Raw genomic sequence first — 15,274 nt, forward strand, 5'->3', positions numbered from 1 at the left:
ACTTTTAAAAGAGAATCTTGACTCTTGAATGCTCTTTCCCTCTTATGATAAAATTTTAATTAGTGTTTTCCGTTTGTTGAATTATTTGGGAGTATTGGTAATTTCCTTTGCTTTTGAATATAACACACTGACATATGAATTATGATTTCATTGTACTGTGACAGTGTCTAGTATTTCTAAAATTCTGCAGTGGGGCGTGAGCAGGCGTACTACTTGTGTACTACTCATCTGCTTACATGCTTAGTTTATACATTATTTATTAGACTTATAGGCATGAAATTAAAAATTTGAATTAATAATGTGACTGATGTAAAGCAGAAGTTGCTTATTTATATATGACAGGCAATTAGGAAAAAAACACCCTTACTTTAGTTTAATGCATTTTTGCTTACTTTCAGACTCAGTACAGCCTCATGAATAAATGTTTGACTCCAGGTTACTAGGTTTGTGTTTTGATTAGAAACAACTCAGAGGTGAGGTAAATTTAACTTATATGCAATGGACACAGGAGAATGTGAAGGTGACACAGTTATGTGGCTTCAGCAGCTCCTGCTGTTGTTTCCTCCTGCAGATCAGGAGTCTGTCAGCAGCCCCTCTTAGCACAGACGTCGTCATCCAGTGCACAGCCAGCACAGGAACCCTGTTTGGATGACCTGTGAATCACATGCAGCTCAAGAACATCACCTTTTCCTTTCTCTATTTCTTGCACATTTTTATAGAGAGTTTCATTGATTAAGAAAGTCTGTGTGTGTTGAACTCACTGAGAAGTAGATCAGGGTTGTTTTGATATTTGAAATATCATTGCAAGGATGTATAAGAGTATGTAGAGAATGCAGTTGGGTGGGTAAGTATCATAGTGCTACTCAGTGCTGTGGAATTGCTGCATGTGTAAGGATGGTTAACATGAAGGGTGTAAACAGTTAAACTTTCCTGTCTAAATTTTCTGAATACTGTGCACTTACAGTTCCTTTAACTAATAAAATGAAAATAAATGAAAACTTGTTTTGCTGCATTTGAAGTGTTCAGAAATAGACGGGGAAATGAATGGTGGGAGGAAACCTAGTCGTGCCTACAGCATATTATCTGCCTTGACGCTACAGGTTGCAACTGGCTCATAGTGACAAAGAAAACAAAAATGTTTTATTTGTATTTTGATGAATTTTTTTTTGTAGCTTTTTGAAGCAAGACACCATTGCACTGCTACAAAAAAAATTGAAGTGGTTACATTTAAGTATTTCTCTTACTAATAGAATATAAATTTTTAAAGATGCATGTGTTTCTGAGACCTAAACTCTACAAAAACACTTTTCTTTCTTGAAATTAGAGTAGTTTTAAGCTGGTGGCCATTGTATAAATAATCAATCATTCAAACACATTTGCTGATGGTTTGCCAAAACTTTGAAGTATTTTTTTTCAGAGGTTAGAAAACCTTAATTCAAAATTATAATTTAATGGAAATTTTTTTCTATTGATTATTATGTAGAAACTCATTTATTACTGTATTTCTTTTAAAATTATTACTTTAGAAGAAAAAGGATAAATTCTATTTATATAAGTGCTTCCAAACATCTGCAGTTCAAAGTGCGTAATTCACAGTGACACCAAAGGTTGGTTTGTGTTTTGACTGGATGACTTTGGTATTATTTTTGTCTGCAGAGGAAAGAGTGTATAGCATCCAAGTGGCGCAAGATGTTTGCCTCTCCAGAAATTGTGATGAATTTGGGACAAGGGGCAGACTGTTCAAAAAAAGAAAAATATTGAGGGGAGGGAGAAGAAGGGCAGTCAAAGTGAGAACACTTGCATTCCATTTGGCATATTTGAGCTGGGAGCCAGTCTGAAGTACAGATGATTATAAACAAAGTAAGAAGAAGTGAACAAAATAACCAGCTAAGAGAAGAATCAGTTGAATTGTTTTTGTTTTCTTCACATGGTTATTTATTGTATTCAGGTTTCCACAGGTGAAGACTTAAAAATATAACAGGTGAAAAAGTAGCTTTGTTTCTTCATCTTTTTCGTGTGTGGTGTCTGGAATAATTACTTGTGCTTCAGTTGTTCATGGCAATGAATATATGTTAACTAATTTCAAAACGTAGATGCACTTTATCACTTCTGAAGGTATTATGCTGTGTAGTAGTAGGACCTCAGTACCCCATAAACTTATCTTTCAATGGTAATGATGCATTTTCCATCAATATATGGTGTGTCATTTACTTTGCTCATGAGCATTTTGCTTAAAATTCATAAAGGAAAAAAATGCATGTGGGAAAATAGTTCTGCTATTCACATGGACTCCAACTTTCCCAGAATTTGGAGAACATAAATCATTTTCCCAAGTTATTCAGGAGAAATTAGGTTATTTTTATTTCACAGTACTTCAGTAATCGAGAATTCCATTTCCACAAGGTCTTCATGCATAAAAGTCCACAGAATGTGGCAGAGTACTCACTGTTTGAAGTGAAGGTGCTGATATGCAATCAAGTCATTATGCACTGGCTGACCCAGAGTGAGTGACTTTGCACTCACTTTTGATTTTTGTGTGACTTGAATAAAAATATGTTACCTTTAGTTTAATGACAGAATTAAGCTGTTTGTGGGAGACTGTGATTATGTATTTTTAAGCAAGGGAGGCCTCATAAGGCTTGCGATCAGATCAGACTAAAGATCCACCTGCCTCACCAGCCTGACCTCACTCTGGTCAGTACAGGAAAAAGCACATTGCAATACCTCCCTCTAGGCACTGTCGCTTTTTTTCAGCAAGCTCCTCGGTGGACTCTTATGTGTTTATGCCAGTGCTGATTCTTAAGGTTGTAAGCACTGCAAGTTTTGATAAGGACTTTAGAGGAACAAATGTGTTCTAATGAAATATTATCTTTTGTATGTGCTAATTGAATAAGACAATCAAATATTATTCAGAATTCAGGAAAGAACTTTGTGCAGAATTTTGCCTCATCTTAGTACATTTGTTTCATTAGACTTTGACCCCCATACCTGTAATAACAGAAACAAATCAATTGCTTTCCTTTTTCTCTAGCGTATAAAAGGCATAATGTGTTGACTTTTTTTCCCTAGCATATTGCCATAAGTTCAGGAGAGGTTAGTTTGGATTCCTTTTAATGAAAGGCAGTGAAAAATACTATATGCCATATAGTAATATTAAAAGCAAATATAGATGTAACAGGATTAAATAGCCATCAGGACTGCATTTGTAGTAAGGACGTGTTATGGTTTTCTGTTATATTCAGTTTTAGCTGTTGCTTCCTGAGCCTGAGAGTGTCACAGTACCCTTTCCTGGGTCAAATCTGTGCTGAAATACAAAATGAGAAATTCACCTGACATTACCATCCTACTTCAATGAGATGAGAGTGAGGGACCCTTGTATAGCAAAACATTTATGTCTCTTTGAAAGCACTCGAACAGCCTGATTGACCTAAGAAGTGCAGAGTTAAACAGGTGTGAAACCTCTGGGGATAGGTGTTGTCTTCATACAAACAAACTACACAGGGACCAAATGGTTGAGGCCAGGGGGTTGCTCTGCTCAATGTTAATGCTTTGCAGTATTCCATCTTTGTCTCTATTAACATTATTTCTCCACTGGCTTGCAGGTTTTTCTTTTGTGCAATGTCTGAACCTTTTACTTTGAGAACACCTCACTGAAGAATCATGTTAAATAACAATCAAAAAATAACTCATCAATCTGTGTAGATGTGGCAGGCACCATAACACTATGTTAACGTGTTACAGGTACAAGTTGAAGAAGAAATGCTGAAAAGCTGACAGCATGTTAAAGATGGTTTGTTTATACAAGTGCTGAAGTTATGTTTGATATGTTAATGCAACCTCATTTTCTAGTAAAGGCCAAACACTATTAAGCGGTTATTTGCATTGATTTTTCTATCTTCTGAAATACTTGATTCAAGGTAAACCATCTTTACTCCTTTTGTATAACTGGAACTGGGGCTATCTTTCAACAGTCACTTGCTGGGTAGGCCTCATGGACTCTACTCAGTGATATTCTCCTGGTCCATTTCTTGACCTCTCCATCAATGTCCCTTTTAGCAGATGTTCTTTCTTGCAATTTGTCTGGATTTTCCCTGTGGCATTCCAACGCTCCCACCTGGAGAGTCACTGAAAGAGGTCAGCACCCACTGCAGCTTGAACCGGTGCCTCTCACAAACATCCTCATTCTGCTGAATCATGTTACCTGATGCTCATTTTAAAAGACTTGACAGTAGCCTAGTAGTTTACATTTTAAGATGGGAGGGAAGAATATATTTACTTGCTGTCTATCCTTGCTTTCCCGGCTGAATCTCTTCTTATCCTTTTTGTATGTTACCTGGCTTGCTTTTCATTTTGTGTCTTAGCTGCTTGTGATACATCCTCTGCTGGGTACAAAGGTATTTGTTTGAAAAGACTGAGTGTATTTAGAAGAGTTGCATGGTGGAAATTGAGATAGAGAAGATTGAATCTCTGTTGCTGGGAATGGATGATGTTGTAGTGACAACTGTACAGTCGGGCAGTGATGGCTGCTCAAGGAACACTTAAAGTAGGCTTAACAAAGTTCACTGTCTGTCAAGTACATTATCACCTGCATCAGGCTAGCTAAGGTAGGAGACTTTTGGGGGGAAATACCTTCAGAGAGGAGAACAAATGTGTGGGTTTGAAAGAAGAGAGGACACCTTTGTCAGGATTGGTTTTGGGGGTAGTTTTGGGTTTTTTTACCTTCAGTGTTACCTCTCTGGCTACAGAACTCTGAGTACACACAGTAGACCACACAGTAAAGTTTATTCTTAGTAAATTGTTTGTGTGATACCTTTATAAAATTACATTACCATGTCTGAGGCTTTAATATCCTTTACTGAGCAAAGTAATTAGTGTTCTGATCAAGACATTTTCTCATTGACATGTGTCTACACTGCTCTTTTATTCCTTGATGTACTCCAAGTATCTGAAGTAGAGAAGCAGTTTTCTCAGTTAACAGCCTGTGTTTCATAAAGTGTTGAACTCGTGGGAATTTGGATTTAAGGGCACAATTAAACCTCAGATACAATGTTTAGGTAACTTGTGTTGCACAAGATATATTCACTGTTTGAGGTTTTCCCAAGTGTGAATTTCCACAAGTTTGAGATAACAGAATTTAGACACAGTATTTCAAATTAAACACTTCCTTTAGCTTTCAGCTTTCTTAAAAGGATACATCCAACATTTCCTTTTTGTCAGTACCAAGTTAGATGATGTCTTCTCTTCACTGTGCTCCAAAAAGTATTTTTATATATGTTTTTAAAAGGAAATTTAGTTTCTTACTTCCAGCTGTTGGCATTTTAGAGCCCTGGAGTGAACCAATAAAAACACATGTTCTTTTAAAGAACATCTATTTTTACTGGACCTTGCTAACAACTAGTGACACAGAATTCAAAAAATGTTGGCTCAAATGAATAGAAGGGCTACATTGTTTTAAATTCTATTTTTAAAACTTTTCTTTACAGCAAGATTACACTAAAATTTCATATTCTCCTGCACTTATGGAAAGGAGTGCTTGACTTTAGAATGCTGTTTTAATATTTTTAAAGTAGTTCAGGTATCAAAGTTGTCAAGTATAAAATTTTGCTAAGACATACCCAGTGTTGCTGCTTAAGAGTATTATTATAATGCTTTCACAAAGAGGGTAATTGAAGATTTTACTTCCTGGACATCCAAGAATAAATGAGAATATCTTCTGTTAATGCAATGTTTCCAACATAATAAAACACTTAGGTGCAAAGGTCAAATTAGATCACCATTTCTTTCAGTGATGCCTCAAATTGAATTCAAGCAGTATACTAGTTAAATATGCCCTGGTTTTTTTCAGATATCAACACTCTTAGTAGAAATGAAATGAAAGAGAAATCATGAACTGTTTCCAAGTGTGATGTAAATGTAATCATGTCAAGGTTGACTTGATAGGGAGGTTCACCCATTGTATGTTACTTGTGTTGCATCTTCACTGTACTTTACTTGTTCTGTGTTCTGCAAGATCCTGGAGTCCCACTGCTGCTGTTTATTTCGGTGTCCTGCCTTCACAGGAGTGAAGAGGAATGCAGAATTAAGATTACAGCCATACCCTTAGTTGTACAATCTGCTCTGTACACCAAGATCTTTTTTCATAAAGTCCTGTAGCTAGATTTGGCTCTTAGCATATTTTCACATACCTTTTGGAATCAAGAGAATAGCATGATTATAAATTCAAGTTTTAAAGGTAAATTGAGATTTTATTCTTTTTAATAATATTTACAAAACTTGTGCTGTTGTCAAATTGCGATTCCAAAACACTGTTTTGAAGAAGAATGTTTGCAAAGCAAAAAAGTCCTGGTGATCATACATGATGTAATGTATAGTGCCTGAAGTGGTAGATTGTTTTTTTTTAAATTGTGTTTAGATCACGTAAACTAAGGAAAAAATATTGCTAGAGGAAAAAAGAAACCCTAACCTGTATTTAGTTCTTCAGTAGTTTTATTAGCGCCTTCGTGTGTGCAAACACATAATTTTCATACTGGACATGGAAGAAGAATTACAGCTGGGATTCTGTGATTTGTGATTTTGTGTCTGTGTGTGTGTATGTGAGATAAACAGAGACACTAAATATCTCAAGTATGTGAAAATACTTACAATCAAATGTATCTTAATATTTTTTCTGTATTTCCCTATCTATGGGAAAATGTCCTTTTTTCTTGAAATAAAAATGAAACTGTACATTAAGGAAGTTTACAACACACACCGAGAGAATCTCTAGGCCAGAAAAATTCACTGCTTTTAAAATAGGTAATCCTGTTAGAAATAAGCTCAGATTTCTAATATAAGTAATGAAATATAACAACAGATATGTGAATGGAATTTTTAATAGTAGTGTTGGGCTCCTACAAATATTTAAAATGTATTCAAATAGAGGAATGGATCATTCTGGTTTATATACTGTACTGGATACCTGATGAGCAGTACCTTGGTAAGGTCTTATTTTGTATTTAAGAACTGTATGTATTGTTATGTCCTTAAAATTTCTGTCTCAATATCCTTTAGCATTCCTTATTTTACTAAGACCTCAGTTATAATTTTTTCAGTTCTGCAGCTTTCTGTTTCACAGTTTTTCTGTTTTTAGAGTTAACATGAGCCAGGCTTCATTGTCCCATATACTGAATTGCTCAGGAATAGGTTGTATGTACACGATGGGAAGCTCAGTTCTGTGTTGTCCACAGTTGCTAAGATAACACAAGAGACTGACATTGTCAGGTCCTCCATTTGAGACAGCAATGCCTACATGGGCATTATATCAGAATTCTTACTCCTTTTTTGCTAGGGTTTTCAGAAAGTATGTATTAAAATATTTTTTATCAATTAATTGTCTTTTGTTTCCACAGTCTATTAGCTTTGGGTTTTGGTTTTGGTGGTCATATCCAAACTACTTGCTTGTAATGCATTGTTGTAAAATGCTTCTCCTGGTACTCTGCTTTTCCCTAGGTCTAACAGTTGTTCCCCTATGTCTTCTTGGTACTTCATCTGTTTTGTTTTGCTTTTTTTTGTAAAACAGTTTTTTTCATGAAGTGTCTGCTAAAAATTAATTGCTCTTTCAAACCAATGAACTGGGCAAGACCTTTTATAGTTAACATTAAAAAGAGCAAAATATAATTTGGCTCACAACTTGCAGATTTTTAATCATTAAAATAAATGCTCAGCAGACAGCGGTAAGTATACATGAATAGATGCACACAGTAGCAAGTGCTAATTTTTTCATTTCTTGTCATTAAGTATTTAAAGAAAACAATCTTAAAACTTCTTTCAATATGTTGTGTGTGTTGGAGAATTAGAGTAACCTCTTAGTGTGAAAAATACAAGTATAAAAATTCATGTATATTTTCCTGTAAAAGGCTGGATCGTTGATTTGGGAGGAGGGTCTTTCATTTGCTTGCATTTCAAAAAGCATGCATTCTTTCCTTTATATCTACTTTCTTAATACATAAAAGCCAAAACCTAGCCATATATTGGCATAACTAGGAGCAGAAATTCAACCCAACATTCTGATAAATATCTTATCTGATACTTAGCTTTTTTGGCTTACATTGGACCAGGAAGAAACTGAGTAATTAGACACATTTAAAAAACGTAGCTCTAGTACTGTCTGGGATTGTAACTTGCTTTTGTCTGATGCTTTCACTACTGCAGAAATGATGATGGGGTTATTTACGTTAAGTCGTTTGGCTTGTTGAAAAAAAATATGCCCACACTCCTCTACTTAATGGGATTCTTTCCTCGTTGCAGTGCAAACGGCTGGAGCAGGAGCTTCATCATCTGAAAGAGCAGAACCAGACTTCAGCAAACAACACGAGACATATGACTGCTGAAAACAATCAAGAACGTGCTCTGAAGGTAAATCTCCATTTCTTCTTGCAGGCAAATTAAGGTTGTAAGCCCCTGGTGCCAGCTTTCTGGGCTGCATATATCAGTTGTGTACATTTCGGCAGAAGTGAGCTATGGTGTTTGCCAACAACTGCTTCTTTAAACACAGATACAGCACCCTTCTGTTATGGTTTTATTTTATTTTGCGTATGAAAGCAACAAGAAAAAAAATAACATATCCTCCAAATTATTGGGCTGGTAATTAACACTAAATACTTGAGATCTGTCCTTGCAATATTACATTGTATAAGGTGAAGAAAACTGCAACTGTTTGCCTCGTGGTACCTTTGCAAAACTAATATTTTAAAGCATGGCTGTTTGATCTGCTCCCAGCAGTGTGTGCTATATTAATAACATTGTTGACCGATACTACTAGTGACCACATAGTTGATACTACTATTTGCAAAAGGGTAGCTACTTGGAATTGGGAGGAGGAATAATAAGTCTTGTCAATAAGAATAAAAATGAGCAGAGAGGCGGGAGAGGGTCAGAGAAAGGCCAGTGTAAAGTGACAGGTTATTGCTGCTTTGAGAAAGGGAAATTGTAATGTCAGTGGAATTGATAGCTACATACCCAGCAATCTCACCGTTAGCCAGGATAAGAGACTGTGCCAGGTAAGATGTGCAAGCGGTGTGCACACCTCTTCAACCACTATATTCCTAAAAATCTCTTTTATCAGTAGTGAAGAGACAATACAAATGCAGAAGTTACTCTGTTTATACTGTGTTGTCATTTTAAAACTGTTTGATTTAGACAGTAAGATCCAAAGGCATCTCATTTATAGATAGCTTTTCCTCTGCCTTCTTTTTCTATTTTTTCTTTTTATTTGGGAAACATCATTATTCACACAACAACTTGACCAAAGCAAAGTATAGGAGTAAAAGTAAATCCTTGTGTAGTTTGACATTTCTCAGTAAGAAAAACAATAAATATAACAATAATAAATGGAGAGAGGCTGTATGCCACACAAATGCTGTATGTTCCATGGGTTTATAATTGCCATCAAAATCTGTGGTGAATATTACAAAATCAGGTGTGCAATACTGAAAGCAGATGACTGGAAATGGAGATCATAAACATTCAGGGCTGTTTCTGACTGCAATAACAGCATTGTTTTGAATCTGGTAGCACTAAAAGTCAGTGCTTGCCAGGCATGCTACTTTTTGAACGTAGTATTGTTTTTCGTTAATTGCATGCTGACTTGTTTTTTCTGTGTCATTGAAAATATTATGCACAGAGCCTTTCTGCTAGAAAAAAAAAGTTTTATTTAAGCAACACTTTTTGCATTTACTATTGTCTGACATAATGCTTACAGAATAACTATATTTTCAGAGCAAGAAGTGATTTGATAGTTCAGAGTGTTACTAGGATTTCATTCTAAGCCTAATATTGCTCTCCCAACACCTAATCTTTAAAGAATTTCATTTCTTACTGTCACAGGAATTTTTTTATTTTTCAGAGTTAAAGGTTAATTGATCATAGTCTCTTAGAGATGAGAGTCTGGGGAGGAAAAAAAAGACCACTTTTCAATTTTTGGTAAAGTTGAACCTTTTTTAATATTGTAGCTCCGTAGAGTTTGTCTCAGTTCATATTACTGTTGCCTACAGTGAGGAAAGGTCCTCTGGAATATTTTTTAAAAGGCCAAGTTGTATTCTTGACCTTGAAAACTTTAAAATGCCCCAGTGAAATATTGCCGATAGTAGTTAGCTTTGATATACAGCACATGGGTACGCATCCTGACCTCATGTAAATGAAAAGCTTATCACCCCCTTTTAGTGTAAGTGCAGCCTGGAAAACTGATGTCTGGTCAGGATGAAGGTCGTATCAGTGACTCACATAGGAGTGGGTTTGGTCAGTGCTCTGGTGCTGGCTGCAGATGGCTGGGATGCTCCTGCTGCTGTCAGCGGCAGAGCTCCCAGAGGAAGAAATACCCAGCCAGAGCCCTCCACGGGTCACGCACCTCCCCTGTGACACCCTCCTGTTCTTAGCTGGCACCTCCTGCCTCTTGCATGCGCTCAGTAGCTCTTGCAAGGCTACACTCAGAGTGCATGTACAGACCCAGGCATCCCATATTGTCCCTTCTCCACTGCAGAGAGCCTTCTGGACATTTGACCATTTTCAGGGAAATAGGGCACATCATTTGTCTCTGTGGTACAGGGTAAATATCAGCTCAACTTTTATTTTCACTGTGATCCAAGGAACTACATTTATTTTAACCACCTCTACATGCAAGCTAGGAACTGTGCTATGTGTTATTAACCTGTCCAGCAGAAGGAATCCGGGTATTTCTTCTGAGTCTGTCCAGGACAGTTTGTATCAAGAAAGTTTTTTAAAAAATAATCTGTAATTTTCCCTCTTCTCTTACACATAATTAACGTTGAGGCAGTCTGTTGGTTCAGTTTGGCAAAAGATGTATTCTGATGATGAGGAATTTGATCTGCTTTAGATTTTCTTAAGGGAGTAACAGAAGTGTAAACATCAGTTGTAGTGCAGGGATATTTGCAATCTTAACTGGATAAAAATACAGTAATCAGGATCAGATAGATTAATGATGGCATAAAAGTTTGTGATAAAAGATGAGATCATTACCTCTATGGAACCCTGAAATACACTTAAGAACAAAACCCAATGGCTATTGTTTCTTTTTTTACTTTTTAAAATCATGTCACAGTAGTGAGTTGCTTGAAAGGAAAAAAGTGTAAGACCAATCCACAAAAAACCTATTTCATTCCACTGATGTTAGGGTCTATTAGGTAAAATAAGCTGCAGAGCTTTCAGATTTATTTTTTGATATATCAGCTCACGAGGCTATTGCCACCCTTCTTTGAGGCAGTAGAAATCCATAGCCAGGAGTGAGGCAAAGCAGTGGGGAGACACATTATAACTGTGGAAGAGGTGTGGTGGCAGTAATTTGTCTAGAGTCGGGGTCTGGAAATCACAAGGATGATGTAAACACTCTTTTGCAGATTTTTGTTTTTACACTTTTAGATTCCATGTCACACCTGAGGATAATGTGACAAATAAAACATATGACAAAGGAGGCATGCCATGCACATTATAATGTGCTATTTCATCTTACTGTGCCATATAACATCTGCACATCTTGGTAAGATAGCTCTTCTTAACTAATCTCTGTGTACATATTAGTAGCATGTGATTTTAAATTTCCATATTTCATGTATTTATTGCATAGAAAATTCCTTACAGCACTGTGGGCCATTCAGCCCCACAATGCCAAACTGGCACTCCTAATTTTTATAATATTTTTATTAGTCATAGGGGATTGTATTAATTGAGTGAAAAGGCCAACTTCAAATCTTCCCTCCAGTCAATGCCCACAACTGCACAGAGGTCATTCAGAGAAGCATGTGGGCCCCTATTTCCATAGTTAAAGTAAAATAATCCTCTTCTTTGTGAAACCATTTTTTTAAATCTCTTATTATATTTCACATTGAATTATAGCTAAATCTTTTAGGGATAATTGCTTCCTAAGGGCCTATACATTTGCGCTCTCAGTACATTTTCATAAAATAAGATCTGCAGAGTGCTTTGCAGTTCTAATGTGTCAGGGTCTATATGTAAGATTATTCATTTGTGCTTGGCCTTCATAATTAACATTTGGTCTCTACTGATTCTGATAAATATATTCCCAAAATGCGCAGAAACAACTGATTCAATTAAACATTAAAAAGTTGAAGAATTGCTACTTTTTCATTATTTTTCGAATAGTCATTCATTGTACTGTTGTTAGCTTTGCAGTGTGTAATTTTGAAATTCAAAGTTTTCAGTAATACATATTTTCTGAAAAAAAAAAAAATTTTTTTCCAGTGTGCATGTCTTCTTTACTGAGATGAAGAAGAATAGGAAATTATTGGGAAAGAAATAACTTATTGTGAAGTTTTTTGGGAAATGTTTAACTGGATTTGAATGAAATAAAGAGAGGTGATTTTTTTTTCCACAGGCCTTATCTATTTTGTAATTTTTAATTATAGTAGTATAGTAGTATATTCTTCTCAAGGCAGCTAATAATCTACTTTAAAGATCAGAGAGACATACTAATTTTACTTTCAAGGCAAACTCTTGAAAAGGAGAGGACTATTTCATGGTGATATACAAATCAGGTGCCCTTTACTGACTAAATGAGATTACTCCATCCAATTATGATGTCATTAGAACTGGTAAGGGTTATTAATCTCCTTCAGAGCTGTTGAGATGTAACATATTTTGTTATGATTGGCTTTTTTTTGTAATGTCTGCCTTTCTTTTTAGTTGTGATTTTTTGTAGAATTTATCCTACATGCTTCCATAGTTTTATTAAGAATATAATAAATTTAGAGGTACACCCAAGAAAGTGACCTGAAGGAGCTGTCAAAAGTTTGTCTACAGTAGTGTCATAAAGCAGCTGTGCCTGATGTCATCTGCTTTCTGCTGATATGTAAGAATCAGGTCAAGGGTAGGAAATCCACAATACATAGCAGTTGGGTAGTTGTTCCAGTGATGATGCCTGTGAAGAAGCCACTCTAGAGTACTTAATTTAAGTATTCCCTGATGCCTTTCATAAATTGTATTAAGTTCTGTTTTGATTCCCAGAATTTCCCAGATTCTTAGAGTAGAAACCATTTATCCATACCTACTTGACAACACCAACCACAAAACCAAATTCAACTGACTAGTCAACCTTTCATCCATGAAGGGCAGAATCACAAGAGATTCTCATGTTATAAGAGCTTAAAAAAATTTTCAAAAGCTTTAACATGAAGTATAAAATGTTTACTACTGTTGAAAAGGCAGAGTATTCATGATATTGAGGCATACAATATTAACTATGGGGAAAAAGCCCTTCTTTCAGATGATGTGGCCTTTATTTGCAAAAACTAAATAATTCTAACTGGCTTTAGGTTTGGTGCTTCAGAGCTGAATTTTCATAAGTTTAATAAGTTTAGAGCTGATTTGTGGCTATAAAGCCTCTGATTTCAACAGAGACACATGCTTTTGAAATGCTCTGTAATCCAGGGAAACTTGTCTGAAGTAGTGATGGAAAAAACAAGAGATTCCAATCTCATCTCTTCTATTCAAATTCCAGTTCAGCATATAACTTCTACATTTTAATCGTTATTAATTTCATTCCTTCATAATAATTTTACATGGGACAGCAGAGATCAGGTTAATTCATTGGACAGCTGGAATGTGAGTTTGGAACGTGTCGAGGCTCAGCCACATCCAGAGCACCACTCTGCCACCTTCAGCTACTGCGACTGTTGTGCTGTAGTTGCTGCAGTGTGGTGTGACTGATGGAAAACAGCTGCTGGTTTGCCTGTGCATTGTAGCTAACAGATGAATAGCTGTGTTGTCTGCTAGTGAGATGGGTGTTACACCTTTCTTCAGCTTCTAGCTACAAAGTAACTAGACACTGCAAAGAGTTTAATACTTGTTATTGATCCATTTGTCTGTATGGTGTTACTGTTCAGTACAGGATGCTTTTTATTTTGAGTGGTTGGTTTTTTTCTTCAATGAAGCACCTCAGCAATATTCATATGTTGGACAATCCACCCTTTTCTCTCACATTTTGTTATGAATTCCTCTGGCCAGTGTTCACTGTTCCCTCCGTATCTAAGAAAATCTCAACCTGTGTAAGCTCAGCTCAAGAGCTTACTCTGCGGAGTTAACCCAAAAGCAATCATGCTTTTCTTCCTGAGTGTCATGTGCTGCTGTCTAGAAAAAAGGACTGCTGTCACATTTGCAAATGATTTTATAAGTATGTTTGAAGATAGAATGCCAGCTTCATATTGGAAATAGAAGGGGTGAAGTAGATTGCAGATCTATCTCTCAGTGAGAGGAGATACCCTGTGCCCTTGCATTTACTTATGATCTGTATCTGTTTTTCTGGAACTAAAGGAACATTTCCCGACCAATGGGAATAGTTAACAGGCTTCTTGAAGGTTATCTCCAGCAAATAATATGTTGTTACAGCTAATCCTGAAAGGTTCTTCATGCTATTCTTCCAATAACTTACATGAGGGTAAAATACTACAGGATTTGTCAAAGTACGCTGCAATTTCTAACTTGTGCAAGAGCTGTTTCAGTAGTTCAGTTTCTTCTCCTAAGAAGGACTTCTCTTACTCAGCTTTCAGAAGAGTTGTTCGGTTCAGGTTATAGAAAGCTATAATGAATTCCTTTCTCTCTCCAGTACCTACCCTAACACAGGATGTGCTCTCATTTAAGTGCCTGGGGAATATGAGAGAAATTTGCTACCCTGTCAATAAAACTTGTTATAAAGCACTTGAGATCACTGCTAATTTTTGGAGTGGAGGTTTGCTGAAGTTTTAATGCTTAAATTGCTTTTAATTGCATGGTGGAGGTGAAAATGAAAGACTAGTAAAACTTGGAGCATGCTGCTGAAAATCTGGACATGAGTAAGAATGCACAAACATTTTTCTTCCTTTGCTGCTTCATAGACAGTTTATCAGACAGGGTAGACACAATTGCACTCTTAATTGCATTGAACAGAGCCTTTGCTTTTGCTGCACCCAGAAACACTTAATCACAAGGTCTTAAAGTGTGTCACTGAGGTTAGACACAAGTCTGTTCAGCTCTTATCCATGTTAGAAGAATGATTAATCACTTTATGGCTTGGTGTTATTAAATAGTGCCATACGCCTCAGAGGATATCAGTGTGAGCTGGTGCATCGTGCCATAAATGAGGCCACAGAAACTCCTGCAGAAGTAATTCTGTCCATGTTCCACTTTGATAATAATTTTCTGTGTTCCTTTCTCTTTAAGTTACAGTGTCTCCAAAAGCTGTTGCTGCAGACTGACAGTTAGCCCGCCGAGTTAACTATTTCCGGAGAGG

At 36.3% G+C, this 15,274-nt stretch overlaps 1 protein-coding gene across 6 annotated transcripts in view; it reads left to right on the forward strand.

Annotated features, from left to right (window-relative positions):
• The window catches only part of MIPOL1 (mirror-image polydactyly 1), a 189,867-nt gene that overhangs the window by 83,087 nt on the left and 91,506 nt on the right, over nucleotides 1–15,274 (forward strand). For all 6 annotated transcript variants that reach the window (XM_042047431.1, XM_042047430.1, XM_042047429.1 and 3 more), the window contains one exon: nucleotides 8,287–8,394. In XM_042047431.1, coding sequence (XP_041903365.1) covers nucleotides 8,287–8,394 — 108 coding nt within the window. The remainder of the gene's footprint in view (nucleotides 1–8,286; nucleotides 8,395–15,274) is intronic.

The sequence above is a fragment of the Corvus kubaryi genome, unplaced genomic scaffold (assembly GCF_017639235.1).
Source record: "Corvus kubaryi isolate FWS band 111438036 unplaced genomic scaffold, C.kubaryi_AGA036_p1.0 66, whole genome shotgun sequence".
Classification (NCBI taxonomy): domain Eukaryota; kingdom Metazoa; phylum Chordata; class Aves; order Passeriformes; family Corvidae; genus Corvus; species Corvus kubaryi.